The 19014-nt window shown below is 35.0% G+C and overlaps 2 protein-coding genes across 8 annotated transcripts; one reads left to right on the forward strand and one right to left on the reverse strand.

The window, feature by feature from the left end:
• Positions 1-53: 53 nt before the first annotated feature.
• On the reverse strand, positions 54-14589 carry LOC308694739 (NAD-dependent protein deacetylase sirtuin-3). Of its 7 annotated transcripts, XM_081372424.1 has the most exons (11): positions 14276-14589; positions 10165-10237; positions 9311-9454; positions 6552-6672; positions 6236-6424; positions 5141-5324; positions 3610-3789; positions 3302-3534; positions 2562-2662; positions 2317-2478; positions 54-1651 (listed from the first exon to the last, which is right to left on the reverse strand). In XM_081372424.1, exons 5-11 carry the CDS (start codon positions 6261-6263, stop codon positions 1364-1366), a joined length of 1176 nt encoding a protein of 391 aa, XP_081228550.1. In that variant the 5' UTR covers positions 6264-6424; positions 6552-6672; positions 9311-9454; positions 10165-10237; positions 14276-14589; the 3' UTR covers positions 54-1363. The 7 variants fall into 7 exon arrangements, with proteins under 7 accessions (XP_081228550.1, XP_081228552.1, XP_081228553.1 ...); XM_081372426.1 differs by lacking the exon at positions 6236-6424 and having other exon boundaries at positions 14276-14577; XM_081372427.1 differs by lacking the exon at positions 6236-6424 and having other exon boundaries at positions 9346-9454; positions 14276-14564.
• tmem263 (transmembrane protein 263) lies at positions 13850-18213 on the forward strand. The gene is made up of 3 exons (XM_081372431.1): positions 13850-14130; positions 15696-15766; positions 16784-18213. Exons 2-3 carry the CDS (start codon positions 15703-15705, stop codon positions 17080-17082), a joined length of 363 nt encoding a protein of 120 aa, XP_081228557.1. The 5' UTR covers positions 13850-14130; positions 15696-15702; the 3' UTR covers positions 17083-18213.
• Positions 18214-19014: the final 801 nt, after the last annotated feature.

A 19014-nucleotide genomic window follows, 5' to 3' on the forward strand; every position in this document is an offset into this window, starting at 1 on the left:
AAATTTAATATTCCTTAGTTGATCAGATGCAATGTACAAAAAGATCAGAATCTGAAGAGACAAATATGAATATGTTTATTAAATACTTTAAGATGCAATGTCTATTAACAGGGTAATAAAAAGAACAGATAACAAGCGTTTTAATATTCAAAGCACAAATGGCAATGTCAAGATAACAAATGCAAGCTCAAACTATTGACAATCATATATTCAACTGGAGAGGCACATGGTTCCATTTTTGTTTTAAATGCGACCGTTGCATGAATCAGAAACATGACAGACCGCTGGTCAACAGGCTTTTAACTAAAAATGACAGACTGCACATATGAAAAAAATGGGCATTTAGTCTTTTTGTCCACATTTCTCAAAACATGCCAAACTCCTATCAAAATCCGTGCGGGACATGAACCGATATGATCAACGCAATTACCAGCGACTTCACTGATCCTGTGCAAAATGGAATTGCGCTTTATACGCAGAACCTCTCTCTCTCACACACACACACACAGCAGCAGGATATTGGGGTTCTTTGTGGCTGACCAAAGACATTTATTAGAGTTGTGGGGGGGGTCGGAGCTCCCGCTTGGAGGCTGCAGTGCCTGTGAAAACACACAGTGGGGGCACTGCACACTTGGGAGGTCACGCCTCCCATGCTAATTTAGCACAGTTCGCTCACTGGGGCCAAACCAGGACTCGGGGACTATGAAATAACCTACAACTAGCAAACATGAATATATAGACACACAAACACACATTATTCCCAATAACTCCTTTCTGCACCAAAATATACCACCAACTTCTCCAAACAGATTCAAATCTCAAATACTGTTTGTAGAAAGCTAAAGGAACCTTGACATAATACATTCTTGGCTTGCCCAGAGATAATTAGCCATACTAAATTATTAAAACAATCAAAAGTAAGTGCCATGTTTGTAGTTTTCCCCCCTGCAGTAACAGGGCCTGATAAAAATGTACAATTATAGCCATTTAAGTAGAGCTAAAGCTGCTAGTTCTCTGCGTATGCATTACGGACTTTAAAAGAACCAGATTTTCCAAGATATTCTGATATGGGTTTTCAGTCAAAATAAGCAGCAGACACTCATTTCTGCTGGGTTTAAAATAATGAGTCTAAACATGGCCAAGTTTCACTGCCTGAACAAATATGGCTGGAGTTCATCCGGTCAGAAAAAGACACCGCTACAAATACAGTAAAACTGGCTGTTAAATACTGGTAAGGACACTGACATAAAACATACAGATGTGCTGAATTAGATAAATATCAATGCAGGTCTTGAACCCTTGCCAGGTCTCCATTCCATAGCCAAGGTTATTTTAAACATACAGAGCATCTCTGTGGATGATATTAATGCATGCTATCGGTCTCAGAGGAGTCACTGTTCTCACCACTGCTACTGCTGGGGTCAGTATAGGAGCAAACACCATTTTCATGGCTGTTCATCAGGTCTTGGATCTCAGTATGCCACCCCAGGATCTCTGCAAGTTTTCGGACCGAATCGGAGAGATCCCCCAGCTCCATGTAGTCGCCCCTCCTCAGGGGCCTCCGTTCAAAGGGCCCGACCGCATCACGGTTCAGCAGCAGACGAGGCACTGTGGACTTTACGGTGTTAATCAGGCTGGCGAAGGGCTCAATCTGTCACAAAGCAGATTAAAAATGTCATAATTTTAGATTTTAAAATAAGAACACAAAGAAATTACTCAAGAACGCATTACATTTATAAAGCAAAAGTAAAAGACGTTTGAACTTTCTATTCAAAGAATCCAGAAAAACAAAAACGCTTCAGTTTCTATAAAAACAAGTTCTCAACATGGATATTAAAAAAAAAAATTGAGCACCAAATCAGCATATTAGAATGATTTCTGAGGAATCATGTGAAAGACACTAGTAATGATGCTAAAAATTCAGGTTTGCCATTAAAAAAATATAGTAAATCAGAAAAGTTATCTTCATTTGTTAGAAATTTCAATATTTCCAAATACTACTGTTTTGTTATTTTATATCTACATTTATTTATTCTTGTATTTATTTATTCTTAATTTTGGCATGTGGTGTAATGTATTTTTTTTAAAGTACAAACACTCCATTAATGCCATGAAAAAAAAAATGTTATTAAAAAATTAAATAAAAGAACTCATAAAAGCTGCATGTAGAAGTTAATAAATGAATTAAAATCACCAAAACAATGTTTAAAATAAGTGTAATCTCTCACTGCAAAAGAACTGCAGTCAACTATACTTGCATACAAAATAGATTTATATCCGTTTTATTATAGTTAATAATAAAGATTTTAAACCCACCTTTAAAGAAGTGCCCATGATCATGAGAAGGTCAGCTTTTGGGAAATCTTCAGCATGTTGAAAGTACTTTTCAGGCAGATCCTCTCCAAAGAAAACAACATTAGGTTTGACTGCCCCAGCACAAAAAGTACAGATGGGTACGTTGCCGTTCATTATAGCTTGCTAATAAAAAAAGAATGGAAGATTATGTAGTGTGCTAAAACGGTGTGCAGTCTATGAGTGATCTAAATTACAAAATTGATTACCTTGGCTTCCTCTGCAGGATATGGCGTATAGCAGAGGTGACAGGCAGCAGTAGCGAAACTCCCATGAGCCTCCACGAGTTTGTCATCTGGGATACCGCACACTACAGACAGGGTTGAGAATATAACACACAACATGTTTAAATGGAGTTCCCAATTCTATCATTTACACATCTCTTTATCCTAGCATTCATATAATGCATCTCCTAACTTTATACAGTTATATCAGATCAAATGCACATGATTATCCTTGAATAATGTTATGAACAGCACCTACGCTAATTATTTTCTAATTGCTACTGTTTTATATTGGGAAGCCCATCCTGAGGTAACTACAGAGTATGTCAGCTCCAGTTTGGATCCAGCCTATTATGAAGACTTCAGATGCCCAACACCCATGAAGAGATGGTGCCAACCACCGCGAAGACTTCAGATGACGCAAACTCTGAATCAACATGCACCAACGCTAGATTTTCTAAATGTCATAATCATTTGTTAACAAACAAGTATTCATTGCTTCAATAAGCTCATTGTATCTGCATTAAATTATTACATTGTTTAAATTAATAAATTTTTAGCATTAGATTTTGTATATGTACATTTCTGAAATGTTACCTCTGATAACAGAACACTCTAAATTATAATGGACTCATGCACTTCCTGTAAAGCTGCTTTGAAATGAGGTGTACTGTGAAAAGCGCTATACAAATGAACGTGAATTGAATTTTTAACTTTAATCTCACGCTTTTCAAGTCCATCGATGTTCTGAGTGTACATGCGGAGCAACAGGCCCTTCTGATGCAGCATACGGATGAAATAGTGAACGTAGTTTGGACGGTGGTGTCCAGGGTACAGCTCTTTAGCCAATGAGAAGAAAGGATGAGGATTGTCAGAGAAGTAGTCAATGTTAAAGATGGCCTCTGGATAAGGGATGTCATACTCCGCAAGGTTTGCATAAAGACCCGTCCCTGGTGTCCTGATATAGAGACAGTTGTTAACTGAGTGACATGATGATTTAGAAGTAGTTTAAAGGTTTTCAGTAAGTATCCACCTGAAGTCTGGTATACCGCTGGCTGTGCTGATACCTGCTCCAGCAACCACCACGATGTTTCGCACCCGTCCGAGCTTCATCAGCCTGCCGATAGTTCCCAAAGCCTCGCGGGGCATGGAGCTGCCAGAGGCTGAGGAGAGAACAGATTTGGTGCTGGGACTCTGGTAGGACTTCCCTTCCCTAAAAAGAAGGAAAAATGTATAGAAAAATAAACAAACATAAAAACTGTAATTTTAAAAGATTTTCTATTTAGTAGGGGTGTAATAATACATTGTTATATTGAGATATCACAATATAAAAAAATGTGAAGACGTATTGATGTAATGATATGATTCACGATACAGAGTTTGTCCAAAGCTCAGCTTACTGCATTTATAAGGTATAATCCACACAAAAATGTAAATCATGTACTTTCAAACCTATGATTTATTCAACTTTCAAACACAAATGAAGATATTTATGAAACCTGAGAGATTTCTGTCCTTCCATTTAAAGTCCATTCCTTCAAAACCTAAAGATCCAAAAAATGTCATAGGCATCATAAAAATGATAAATCGAGTGGTCTAATCCAAGTCCAAGTCTTCTGAAGAGACACGATGGCTTTATATGATGAACAGATTTACCACGACGCGCATACTGTAATAAACACAGACGTTAAAATAATTGTGTGACGCGCGAAACCACAAGAGTGAGTAAATGCAGAATAAAATTTTTTGGGTGAATTAACAGTTACAGTTTGAGTTTGAGAATTGTCAGCGGGACATAGTGAGCACTGGGAGAGTGTGTGCGCGGTTTAAGACCCATCGAATGCCTGCATTGAAAGCGCGAGTACTGCATGAGAAGAAAATGAAAGTTAACATTACTACATTAAACTACTATATATATTGTTGAATATAATGTATAATAATGCACTGGGAGAATATTTGTGAGTCCTGATAATAATATATCAACAATATTATTTCAATAATAATAATAATAATAAAAAAAAAACGTTTTGGCTTAAAATATCACAATAAGTATTGTATCGTGATTTGTATCGTGTTTTGTTACACCCCTACTATTAAGCTTTAATTTATTTTGTTATTTATTTCTTTTTAGTCATTTAACCACTTATTTTTTCTTCTGTTGCAAAAGCAACGGTTCTAATTGTTTTCTATTTTTCAGCATGAAACAGTTGTGATAGTAATTTTTTCCCTTTTCCGAGTGAACATGCTTCTCAAACAAGAAAAAGTGGGTTTGTCCATCATTTAATGAACATGCTAAAACAAGAGAGAACCAACAAATAATTTTGTCAGATGAATACCTTAACCAAGTTTAGGGTTTTATTTTTCCTTAATATAAAAAAAAAAAAAAAGATTATCTCGTATTTTGATCATTTAATCAATTTTAGGGTCATAAAAAAAAAAATCTCATTTGGACATTTATTTCTTTGCCACTAATGTATGTTTTACAAATCTTGCTTGGAAAAAAAAAGCTCTTGTAATTGCTGATTGTTTGCTGGAAAGCACAACACAAGGATGTGGCATCTCACCGTGCTAACAAGGCCTGCTGTTCACTCACGCTCATTAGGCTGAGATCATCAACAAGGCCTGAATCTGTAGGTTTAGTGCGCTGAGAGTCCTGAGTGGTGATGATAGAACTGCGGGTCACCCTGGTGACGCCAGGCGGATTGATCCTTCTGTCCCTACTCGACTTCGCCTTGCTCATGGTGACACCTGGAAAGACAAATTTAAGTTTATTGGTGTGAGTTTTCATTTCTAAAAGTACAGCCAAATTTTAGATGGAAATATCAGTCCTTGCAAGGCTGCAATAAATGTTAAAGATTTAAGCAAGCTTAGATTTTATGCAATGCTGTACTTGCTGATGTGCATATGTAGCTATAGACCAGGGCTCAAGAAAACTGCATATATTTTCATATACATTAAGTATTGAGTTGACCCCATATAAGAACCATTTCTGAAGGATCAAGTAACTATAACACTGAAGACTGGAGTAATTGCTGCTGAAAATTCAACATTGCCATCACAGCAACATATTACAATTTTAAAATGTATTACATTTTTTTAATCAAATAAATGCAGCTTTCGTGAGCATAAGTCAAGAGACTTTCATAGCAATTTTCCCGACCCTGGTATGCATGTGTGAGTATGTTTTTACAGTACCTCGTAAATGCTGTAACTATGTCTTTAAATAAAATCGGTTCTAATTACAGAGAAATTTTTTTATATATATATATATATATATATATATATATATAAAATAGGAAAAGCTACACTTTTTTTTTTTTTTTTTTTTTTAAGACATGTTTTTAGAAGACACTTTTTAAAAGAGATGACATGAATTGCTAGTTGCTCTTTCCTTTTACCTTTCTTAATCCACCCATCACAATATTTAAAGTGTAATTAAAATCATAATGTGTCCTGCCTTTGGCTGGCGTAAAGCTTCAACGTATTAAAACTGTCAAGCCCCAACAAAGCTAATGGTTGTAATATATTTAATGTCCCCCTCCACTTTCGTTCAACAGCCCACAGCTGTGGCAGCTTTACAGCTCGGGGAAGGGGAACGGGTACAAGAGGTGTGTGTGTGGGGGGTGAAAGTGTCCAGGATTGACTGTGTGTCAACAAACCCAGCTGGAGGTGAAAGGAGGAGGCCATTTAGACCAAAAAAAAAGGAGAGTGAATGGAGACGGATGATGCAGAGGTAGAATCCAATAAAGAGAGTTTGTGGGAAGCGAGAGGTGAGGAAGATGCCTGGAGCCTTGAGAGGACATTTCTCAAGCCTTTGACATCTTCTAAGGATGAATGACGGACAGTGACTGGGACAGACAGAGAAGGAGGGAGAGAGAATAAAAGGTAAGAGGGGATACAAAGAAATACATGCAATAAAACAAGGCCTGCGTCACAGAATACAAATGTGATAAGATGGGCCTTTCAATGACGCACCTTATCACAGCCGAAAGGGGCACCGTTATCACATTCACAATGATAATGGGTCAGTGTTCGGAGTGATAAACTACTACCAGGGGCCGCAGGATGCAGACGAGTGTGAACAAAATCTGGCAACCTGCAAAACAAGAAAGACCCACTATAACCGGCCATGACTCAATTCAACTCACTGGTTTCTCAATTGACAAAGCTAGCTGCAGATGAAATTGAATTAGTCAATTGTTGGCTATTTAATCTTTTTAAGCCCATCAAGGCAAGTCCTCATGAGATTCCCCTCTCCCACTTCCAGTGGTGTAATGGCTACTCCTGCGGAACTATTAAAAACTACAGGGAATGGGAGGTCACTGCCTTTGACTCGTTGCTAACCACAGAGACACTGCTGTGCACATCCAATATTTCACAGCTGAGGTTATTAAGACTCGCAGAGACGGCATGGAGAAATCTACAGTACAATGCGTTGCTCTGTTCTATCAAAGTCAAGGACTCAGAATGCATAAAAAAAACCTTGTCCTGAAGTGAGAAGCCTTAGGGGGAAAAAAAAAGTCTTAATATTCATGACTTTAAGACATCATTTTAACTAATTCAGTTCTATTTTAATAACAGTAATAATGAAATACAAAAATACCAAACTAGCAGCTAATAATAAAAACCACAACTATTATTATTATTATTATTATTATTAGCCACTACTTTGATTAAAAAAATATTTTTGGATAAATTGTTAACAATAACAAATTATCATTGTTGCTATTATTATTATTATTATTATTAATAGCCATTAGCTTGATACATTATTAAATCTCCAAATTAATACAATTATAAAAAATAAAATATGTGTTTAAAAATATATGTTTTATATTATTAATATATGATTGCCATTAGTTTGATAAACGATTCACTATATTTTGATAAATCATAACTATATAATAACATCAATAATAATAATAATGATTATTATTATTTTGATTTGTGTAGAAAAAAATAGTTTGTTAAATTAAAAACTTTTAATAAAATGGATAATTCTGGTCCTTGTTTATGATTGGCTGGGACATGTTCGAAGCCGTAAAAATACTCTATAAACACAACAGTGTAAAAGTAGCCCAATTCCACGGGAAAACCGCAGACTCTGCAACACTGTTCTGCGTTGAGCCTAACAACTCCCAAAAATCACTGAACTACTGAATGAGGGTGAATCAGGGTGCCCCCGACGAACATGAAAACTTAAGATACATTTGGTTAGTGCACTATGGCCATGGATATATTCCTGTTACCTAACGCTCACTATGGAGAGGAGGCAAGCAAATAAATAAATATTTAAAAAAAAAAAATTATATTATATATAAAAAAAAAATTATATATATATATATATATTTTTTTTTTTTTTTTTTTTGTGGCTAATTTGAAAGAATAAAGAAACATCCAGTCAAACCACATGCAAAACTATATCTTAACAGAGACTTCACCAATCATAGGCACAGGGGCTCTCCAAAGAAGAGGGAAAAACCAACATGACCAGTGGTGTGACTGAAACCATGGAGAAGAGGTTAGCAACGGGCAGTCAGGGCAGGAATGAGCTGGCTGTCAGACTCAGAGTTAGTAAGACAGCACAGAGTCATTGTGCTGATATTAGCACACATCTCTGGCCTCTCGCTGAAGACAAATTGAGCTTAATTAGTTGAGCTGTTTGTCCATAAGCAGCTAAAAAAAAAAGACTAAGATAGAAAATTAGTTCAGTATGGAATGTTATGATCATTTATTCTTATTTGGGGGGGTATATATATATATTTTTTTTTTTTACATTTTTTTAAATTGGTTTAATGTCTCTATTCTTGCTCACAGCTAGTTTTTTTTTTTTTTTATCTCTGCTGCCCCCTATTGTGGAGACACTGTTACAGTCTCCGTGAGGGCCAGCAGGTCAGTAAGTCAGTAAGGGGGTTAGTAATTTTTTTAAACATTTTTTTTTACATATTAAGCAAGGGTACACTAATTAAAAGTGACAGTAGAATCTTTTACATTGTTACAAAAATAATATATTTCAAATAAAGCTTTTCTTTTGAACTTTTTAACTTATTTGTAATGCCTGCTGAAAAGTCATTTTACTGTAATTTTAATCAAATACAGCCATGGACAGCAAAACAGACTTTCAAAAACACTTTCAAAACTTTTGTACGGTACTCTACACACAGTACATTAATTTTTTTTATTAAGATATCAATAAAAATATTAATAATTGCAAACGCATTTAAGTATTTCAGTAATAGAGAGCCAGTCAGTAATAAAACTAGTTCAAGTGTTGATCCAGTAACAACTATTATTCAATGAACTCCTTTGATAAAAGATTTGTCAGACTGATTGATACAACCCCATAACTTGAGCAGGTTCTTTTTAATGAGACATACAAAAGACCCTCATGAGATGAGAGTTATTTACGAGTGCATGTTTAAACGTTCAAGGAGAGATTTTATTGCGAATTTTTTTTGGTGAGACATGGTCTTTTTATGTCATCACATTCAATCAAAATCAGAGTGCGGTGCAGAAACAATATTACAAACAACCAATGACAATCAGCACACTGTTCAGAAGGCCTAACGTTATTAAATGCTGCCACTCAGTGGCCAAAGTACAGTGAAATGAAGGAGCAGGGTGTAATATTAGAACTTTTTAAAGTATCTCAAATGATTGGGTATTTGTGAATTCAAACATTTAAAACCAGTTAGGGCAGAGGTGCTCAATCCTGCTCCTGGACATCTACTTACCTTTAGAGTTAAGATCAAACCCTGATCCAACACACCTGTCTGTAATTAAACAAGTTTCTCCCGAAGAACTTATTTAGCTGGCTCAGTTGTGTTTGAGCTGAAGTATGCAGGAAGGCAGATCTCCAAGAACAGGATTGGGCACCCCTGAGTTAGGGGATAGAAATTAATGCAAAGCTATCAGCATCAACATAAATCACTAAAATAATTGCTTATTGGTCATTTCTTCCATAGAAACACAACTGGAGCCACATTTCATACAACACGCATTTTGTTTTCCCATTTAAACTACAGTAGATCAAGTAAACCTATTTTATTATGAATATATTTTAAGATAAAGTCAGGTCTAGAATCAGGGATAAGGGCAAACACAATCTGTATATAAAATGGATTTAAAAAGTAGCAAAGAAAGTAAATGAAGGATTGGTCATAAGCTTTCTAGATCATTTAATATGCATGTAACTTATATGTGCAAGCAAAAGCCTCAGTCTGGGTTTAAAATAGAAATATCAAACAATACTCTGCATTAATAATACACATGAGCAGAACATCCGTGAACATAAACAATCCCGTTCTTTATGTCTCGCTTGGTTGATCAATAATCTGCACATTCATTCATTCATTGATTACACTGTGTGATGAGCTGCAAGTGAACATTGTTACAGTGTAGCCAATGACGGAACGCTGCATTAAATATATGACCATATTAAAACTGCCCATCGCTCATGATTAAAACATAACATTTGGCGGCCACAGAATCTAGAATATCAGATTTTTTTGCTAAAAACTTGGAACATGCTTTTTAAAGGTTAAATATTTAGTATATGAACCATAAAACTAAATAATTAGTTACTTGCCTTATTTGTTTACCCGACTGAGGAAGAAGGGAAGACAGTCAACACGAGCTGCAGCGAATCGATAATGATAAACCTGGCGACAAAATAACAGATTGGGAATTAATTACATATATATCCACGTGATGTCTACTGCAAACTGGATGCCATATTTGACTCTAAACATAAACAAGTCCGTTCCCGCAAAACATTACAAGCTGCATGACAATACAGGAAATACGTCATGTTATGAATAAGGGCGGGAAACCACCCCTGTGACAGCTGCTGCAGATCAACAGCCAATAAGAGCTGCTGGTTTAATTTGTTAAAACACCTGTTTACATGCAATCCGCAGTTTATTTGCCAACCGCCATAAAATACCTAAAGAAGAAGAAGAAGAAGAATCCGCAGTTTAGTCTTTTAGTAACAGTTTATGTCTCTGTTAAAGGGTAAAGAGCAGGATATGACATATAATAAAATAGTACTTCCTCTAGGGTTGGGCAAAATTTTTATTTAAGAACTGACTCCCTTTTAGTTAGTGAGAAAATCAGCCTCCGCCGTCCATTGTAGGTTGAATTGGAATGACATAAAGAGGAATTTACAAATCAAGAAATGTAACACAATCTTACAACAAACAATAGATGACCCGTTAGGTGTTCTTTTCAGTTTCCATCTTGTCAACACGCTTGTGGTTTGGTTTTATATAGACTGGAGTAAATTAGTGCATGGTTGTTGTTGTTTTGCATGTGCATGGTCCAAATTAATGTATGAGCTATATAAAATATACCAGTGAAATTTCAAACATTGATTATTTTATCAGTATATTGATGATTGATTTTTGAATTATTGGAAATTAATGCAGGTGGTTATGTGGCCATAAGTCATGTCACAAAGCGGTATCATTCTGAAGGGGTTTATTTTGAGATAATGAGCAGGTATGTACATTATACCACTTAATGTGACCAGAAATAATGGTTGGAAATTATAGGCCTATTAGCATATTAGAAGAGAATTATGGCAAGCCGTTTTAGCTTAAATTGTACCCAGCGTTACTCGTCGTAATTGCATTTTTATTAGTAAGAATTCAATTAGAGAGCTCTACAATTCAATTCTTACTAGTAGCAGCAATTACAATTAGAGAGCTCTCTAATTTAATTATTACTAGTAAGAATTACAATTACAAAGCTCTCTAATTCATTTCTTACTAGTAACAATTCCAATTAAGAGAGCTCTACAAATGAATTTTTACTAGTCATATGTCTCCATTGACTTCCATTCATTTTTAATCACGGAGCTCTACAATTGAATTGTTACTAGTAAGAATGCAATTGTAGAGCTCTTTAATTCAATTACAGAGCTCTGCAATTATACATATCTTTAAATTTTTTTTTTACTAGTAAAAATTCAATTGGAGAGCTCAATCGGAGAAAAATTCAATTGGAGAGATAATGAGCAGGTATGTACATTATACCACTTAATGTGACCAGAAATAATGGTTGGAAATTATAGGCCTATTAGCATATTAGAAGAGAATTATGGCAAGCCGTTTTAGCTTAAATTGTACCCAGCGTTACTCGTCGTAATTGCATTTTTATTAGTAAGAATTCAATTAGAGAGCTCTACAATTCAATTCTTACTAGTAGCAGCAATTACAATTAGAGAGCTCTCTAATTTAATTATTACTAGTAAGAATTACAATTACAAAGCTCTCTAATTCATTTCTTACTAGTAACAATTCCAATTAGAGAGCTCTACAAATGAATTTTTACTAGTCATATGTCTCCATTGACTTCCATTCATTTTTAATCACGGAGCTCTACAATTGAATTGTTACTAGTAAGAATGCAATTGTAGAGCTCTTTAATTCAATTACAGAGCTCTGCAATTATACATATCTTTAAAAATTTTTTTTACTAGTAAAAATTCAATTGGAGAGCTCTCTAATTGTAATTGTTACTAATAATAATTGAATTGTAGTATGGCAAGCCGTTTTAGCTTAAATTGTACCCAGCGTTACTCGTCGTAATTGCATTTTTACTAGTAAGAATTCAATTAGACAGCTTTCAATTCTTACTAGTAGCAATTACAATTAGAGAGCTCTCTAATTCAATTATTACTAGTAAGAATTACAATTACAGAGCTCTCTAATTCAATTATTACTAGTAAGAATTACAAATACAAAGCTCTCTAATTAAATTTTTACTAGTAACAATTCCAGTTAGAGAGCTCTACAAATGAATTTTTACTAGTCATATGTCTCCATTGACTTCCATTCATTTTTAATTACGGAGCTCTGCAATTGAATTGTTACTGGTAAAAATACGAATTAAAGATATGTATAATTGCAGAGCTCTGTAATTGAATTAAAGAGCTCTGCAATTGCATTCTTACTAGTAACAACTGAATTAGAGAGCTCTCCAATTGGAATTGTTACTAGTAATAATAGGATTAGAGAGCTCTCTATTTAAATTGTTACTAGTAATAATTGAATTAAAGAGCTCTGCAATTGGATTCTTACTAGTAACAATTCAATTGTAGAGATCTCTAATTATAATTCTTACTAGTAACAATTCAATTGTACAGCTCTGTAATTAAAAATGAATGGAAGTCAATGGAGACATATGACTAGTAAAAATTCATTTGTAGAGCTCTCTAATTGGAATTGTTACTAATAATAATTGAATTAGAGAGCTCTCTAATTGTAATTCTTACTAGTAACAATTCAATTGTAGAGCTCCGTAATTAAAAATGAATGGAAGTCAATGGAGACATATGACTAAATTCATTTGTAGAGCTCTCTAATTGGAATTGTTACTAGTAAGAATTGAATAAGAGAGCTCTCTAATTGTAATTGCTACTAGTAAGAATTGAATTGTAGAGCTCTCTAATTGAATTCTTACTAGTAAAAATGCAATTACGACAAGTAAAGCTGGGTACAATTTAAGCTAAAACGGCTTGCCATAGTGAATGGTGAGAGCACCATGTTGGAAGGATGAGCGGTCAGTTATACAGTGTTGCCCTGGACAAGAGTCATTATTCAGAGATGTTTCATTGTTAAATGTTGTGATTATATTGCAATTTTCCATAAAATGTTTTCAAATCCACATATGTTGTGTGAATGATAAACGTAAACCTGTATAAGTAATTGAAAATGAATGTATTTTTAAAACCACTTAAAGCAGTCACAGTCACACTAATTTGAATTTCATTCCATTTTAACTCAAAAAGGAATTGCAATTCTACTGTACATAATGTTCAAATAAATGTTTGAATTTAAAAGGCATTCTTAATTTGATTCTGAATAGCACACAACCCTGCTGCTAACAATCATTTAATGTTTTCAGATTCACCTTCACAAAAAATCTGCAGGAAAATGGTAAAGCTAGTCATTTTCTGACAGGAAATTATTCACCTACATTTTAACCCTAAAACAATACAATGCGCTATTTAAAGTACAGGTAAAGCACCTTTAAGAAAAATCAATAATGGAGGTTTTTTAACAGCACATTGAACCCTATTTTTACAGACTTTTACTTAGTTAATTATAAAGTGAGTATGCTTTTAGTTCTCACTTTGCAGTCCATTCTCACAAGTTGTTTCAATGAGACAAGTTAGTTGATCCATATGTCCATTATCTGAACAGAGCAAAGATAAACCCTTCATTTTAATCATACTTTACATACAGGCAAAGCATGGAGTCATCTCACACACACACCAGAGGGGTATGAACAAGAAAGAAACGTCACTTCCTCTTCTATGTGTCCACATTGGTACGTGGTTAAAAACAGCTAGGACGCCACGTACACATTATTCAAAGATAGGTCTTTATAAGAAAAGTCTTGTCAGGTCCCAGATCTATCGTAATTTTAGCGTGTGTCTTTTTGAATCGCTGAAGGGAGCACCATATTTTTCCTTTGGAACAAACAAGGGGTGGAGACAGAAGTTTCCAAATTGATCTGCAGAAGTTTACAGCAGCAAACTTCTAACAAAGTAAGTATACATTACAGCTGGCAAAGTTTTCTTCTTGCATGTTATACAGGGGGTTGTTGATATTTTCTTCTAGTTATTATATGATGTGATTCACTAGAACTTTATCGACATGGATGGATTGTCTAGTAGTGTATATATCTCTTACCTAACGTCATGTAACTGTCGTTTAATGAGCTGCCGCCCTGTTTTCATGTCATTTTCTTCAAAGCTATCATTTTCTCCTCCTGGTTAACATGTTCTCTTCGAAAATGGTTTATAAATGTTTATAAAGCCCAAATTCCTAAAAGTCTATATTTTGTTGTTTCCTACCTAACGCTTAATATTAGTGTGAAATAAAACAACGAATTAATTTATGTGCAGGTTATTATCATTTCCAGGGAAAGAAAATACTTCTCTCGAAAGCGCCACGTCAGATTCAGTTCAGAAACAGAAAAGGTTTATAGCGACGTTCGATTCACTAATGAATCATTCTTTTGAATCGTTTTCAATGAATCGGTTGAAACTGAAAGAATCCCTCCGAGCGGTTCTAGAGTTACGTATTAAACATTTCAAATAAAACGGACTGAATATATGTTTATGACTTGATATTACAGTTTTACACTGGATACTTTAATGTAAAATAAATAAATAAATAAAACATGCATGAATAATTTATATCAGGCCTAGTTAACGTAACTTAAATGTAAGTCTAAATTATTTTGTTTTTATGAGCTGAGTCATGGCTGCAACAGACTGAACCCCAGAAACATAATGAATCGTGTCAGTGACCACGTAATGATGTAATTGGACCAGCGCATAAAATAATATATTTTTTTTTAACCTGTTCTTTTAAATTCGAAAGAACCGATTCAATGACACGAGTCTGACTATCTTTACTAAAGTTTGTTTTAGGACAGACATGATACTATGATGTACTTGTTCCAGTTGTTACGTCATAATGTTGCTTCAAGACCCTGATGTTCTAACACTCATTTCCACTCAATCTATGATTGCTTACGTGTAACTGTACACGTATTAATATACTGATCAATGAGCTGTATTTTATCTTTATTGTCCTGAGTAAATGTCCCAATATATGATTTCAGAATGATAAATGATTAAACTGGAGATCTGCATGACAGCTGCTATGTTAATATTTAATTATGATTTCTTAATTTCACTCATGTTCATATGGTTTACTAATGAAAAAAAATATTTCTAATTTCAATTTAATATTCATATATTTCTTATTATTGCTTCAAGCCATTTATGAGCCTTGGTATGGTAAATCCCATATGCAGACATTTTATTTGTCTTAAAATAATTCCGTGTACCTGTTCTCAATGTTTGCTGCAATGTTAACAGGGTGTTGCAGGTTACATTTTGTTGACAGAGTAAACTGGTCCTCCTGGTCCTATGTTGTTGGGTTGAAGGTTTAGTCCCAACCTTTCACCTGGTTTTCTGTGACTGTCCCGCCCAGATTCTTGGAAGACATATTAGAATATGTTCTCAGGAAAATGAATGAGTGACATTCCACATATATTATAACTGCCACATCTTTTTTATAATTTTGTATTTTGTTGCAGAGTAAAAATGAGTGAAACAAACCAGCAACAGGATGAGTTACCTGCATACTTGAAAGATGAGCCTCCAACAGGTACTGGAAGTTATGCTGACATTTTAATATCAGAGTGACTTGCAACAGTTATACTTCTTGCAACAACCAAGCTTTTATTTAGCATAGACATGCTAAATAAATCATTTTACAGCTGTCCTTTGTACATCTTCATGCTAGAGAATGATAACCCTCTCTGCCACATAGTGGTGCTCTTGCACAATCCAAGACTGACACTACCCTGTATTTTCCAGTCTTAATTTTCATATGTAGTAGAAGATTATTGAAGTAAATTTTTCAACAAAATACAAATTTCACATTTAATTCATTGTTACTTTGTTTCTTTGTATTTTTTTGTGAAATTTACTAGCAATTTCTGAGTAAAAATTGTTTCTACACCCTTCTTTTTTCAGTGTATAGTAGTAGATCGGGTAATAAAATGTTGCTCCAAAAAACTGTTTAGACACTAATATATGATTGGCATTGCTTTAGATGACACATTTTCAAATCAACTGCCATTTATTTTAAAGCAAGATGCCACAAGCACACTCTTAAAGCAAAATATTTCACAAAATAAGTTTGCTTTTTATATGATAAACTGTTTATATGCATGAATAAATAAGTAAAATCATGCATATTGTTCATCAGATATATATTTCCAGCTACTCTTTTTGTTCTATTTATTGAAAGTGAAAGTTGTAATTGAAGTATGAAATTAAATTAAGTAATAATTACTTGTAATTGAAATGTGGATAGTATTTTTATTTATATGTAGGGATTCACATCATAATTACACTTTATTGTATACGGTGTAATTATACCTTTTAAGTACTGACTGATATTCATTAAGAACATGCATTTACTATAGGGTTAGGATTATGGTTTGGTTTAGCTGCATGCAAGTATGCATTATTTACTGTTATTATGACAGTTAATACATGTAACAAGGACCGTGTAAAATAAAGTGTTTTTTTAATTACATTTTTTAGACTAGAGAGCTGCTCCATTATCTTATCTGATGCTATTTTTAGTATTAACATTTCCTTTTATTTCCTGTAGATCCCAACAAAGACCATCCCCAACCTCAGCCTGGCATGTTCTCCAGGGTGGCTGGTGGTCTGTTCAGTGTCACGAAGGGGGCCGTTGGGGCCACAGTGGGCGGAGTCGTCTGGGTTGGAGGGAAAGGCATTGATCTCACGAAAACTGCTGTTACCTCAGTTGCGTCTGTGCCAGCGATGGGGGTGGGGCTTGTGAAGGGCAGCGTGTCTGCCGTGGCCGGTGGCGTGAGCGCCGTCGGCTCTGCCGTTGCCAGCAAAGTTCCCATTGGCGGAGGCAAGAAGAAGGACAAGTCTGATTGAATCACATGGCTCTGAGGTACATTTGTCAGAAGCATCTGCATCATGTCTTCTTTGACTCCTGAGCGAGATGATTGTGGAGTTCGTGCTTTACGAGCATATTTGGACCATATCCGTCTGCCTGACCGGACCAACAAAACGTCATTCGCAAGCTGGGTGGCCTTCATCTGCTCAATGCAAGAACTTTTGTTTTTGTGTTCTATTGGAATATGACATTAAGTGTGTGTTGTATTCAGAGTCAAACTGTTTATCTCTGAACTATGAAGTATTACATTTCTGACCAGAGATTGATACGTGGACCTCTAAATGTTCCGTTTGTGCTTCACTGAGCACTCAAAGGCACATGCTTTGTGTCTGTGACCATACATACAACAAATCTCATATGTTTTAAACACGTTACAGTAGAATTGCTGCAAGCAGGTAGGAATGAAGATTAAGATCAATCAAGTGTCCCTCAAGGTGCTGTTGGGGGGAAATCGCAGACTGTGGGGTGCTGATGGTGGCGTCCATCCATCTGATTGAGTGTTTGTGAGATTACTTACTCTGTGCCTCTGGGGTCCACGTCGATCCATGCTGTCCTCACACAACTCCAGCGATCGCTCTCTGTGTCCCTTGAAAAACAGAAACCATAAATCTGAATGCTCATAGTACTGTTTTTTTTTTTTTTTTTTTTTTTAGGGAAACATGCGTGACAATCCACATCGAAACATCTCTGTTTTGATGACTGTATCCCAAAACCCAGTGATATTGTCTTTTTTCTTTTCTATGTGTCATTCTATTATTCACTGTCCTTTCGCTTCTTTGTTCTATTTGCTCTTTTAGCTCTTTAATGTTTTATGGGCTAACAAAGAACCACATGAGGTGGTAAAGTATAATACAGTATTTTCTTCTAAAGTATTTGTTTTACCTTTACCAAAGATTATGAAAAGGAAAAAAAGTTCAGTGTATTTGAGGATTTCTTTTTTGTTTACGTCGATATGCAGTAAACTTTATGGTATTCAGTGTACTCTCTCTTTTTAGATAGATAGTTAACAAATATATATTTCGTTTTTTGTTGTTGTTTGATTTGAGGCATTCCATATTTCAATGTAATAATGTGAATTGAAAAGACTTAAATAAAAAAAAAGTATCACAGATGCTTGCGATTGTTTACTCTTGTGGAAGGCGGAAGGTGCGGGCCTGATGCCAGGACACACAACTTGATTCCGGGTCTGGGAAGGTGGCTGGATTTGACAAAAGTATCATTTCAAAGCCATAAGCATTAAGGTTTGTTCACACCAAGAACAAAAAACTATAACCATAAAGTATAGAGCTTGAACTCTGAATAGCGGAGTCCACTCCACATCTATAATGATGACACAGAACCGATATTGTTGAAATCAATTTCAAGCCAGTTATTTTATTGTTTTTATTTTAAACTAAAACAATTTAAAGTTGTTTTAAATAAAATTAAGCTGAAATAAATTCAAATATGAATATTAGAGGCAAACGTTAAAAAAATAGAAGTTTTGCCTTGGTCACTAACTGAAATAAGTTAAAGGTATAGCGGAGGATTTTTTACTTCCGGGTGGATCACCTATACTATTGGTCCTCCTAATTGTCAATCATTCTGGTGAATCAATCAAACTTTTCAAAAAGTGGAGAGGGCGGGTCTTATCTAAAATTCAGAAAGATCCTCCACTATACCTTTAAAGTACGGCTTAAGCCAAGTCCCAGACTAAAATGCATGTTTGAGCTGTATTAACTGAATCTTAAAATTATGTCAGTGCCATTGTTTTGTCTCAAGATGCGCACCAGTAATGTTTTTTTCTAAGACATGTTAAAAAAAGCTACTTGAATGAATGAATGAGGCATTTATATAGCGCTTTCATATGTACTACAGTACATCCAACATGCTTTACAATCATGTTGGGGTCTTTGCTCAACCAACACCAA

Source organism: Scardinius erythrophthalmus (genome assembly GCF_964197995.2).
Source record: "Scardinius erythrophthalmus genome assembly, chromosome: 8".
NCBI lineage: Eukaryota > Metazoa > Chordata > Actinopteri > Cypriniformes > Leuciscidae > Scardinius > Scardinius erythrophthalmus.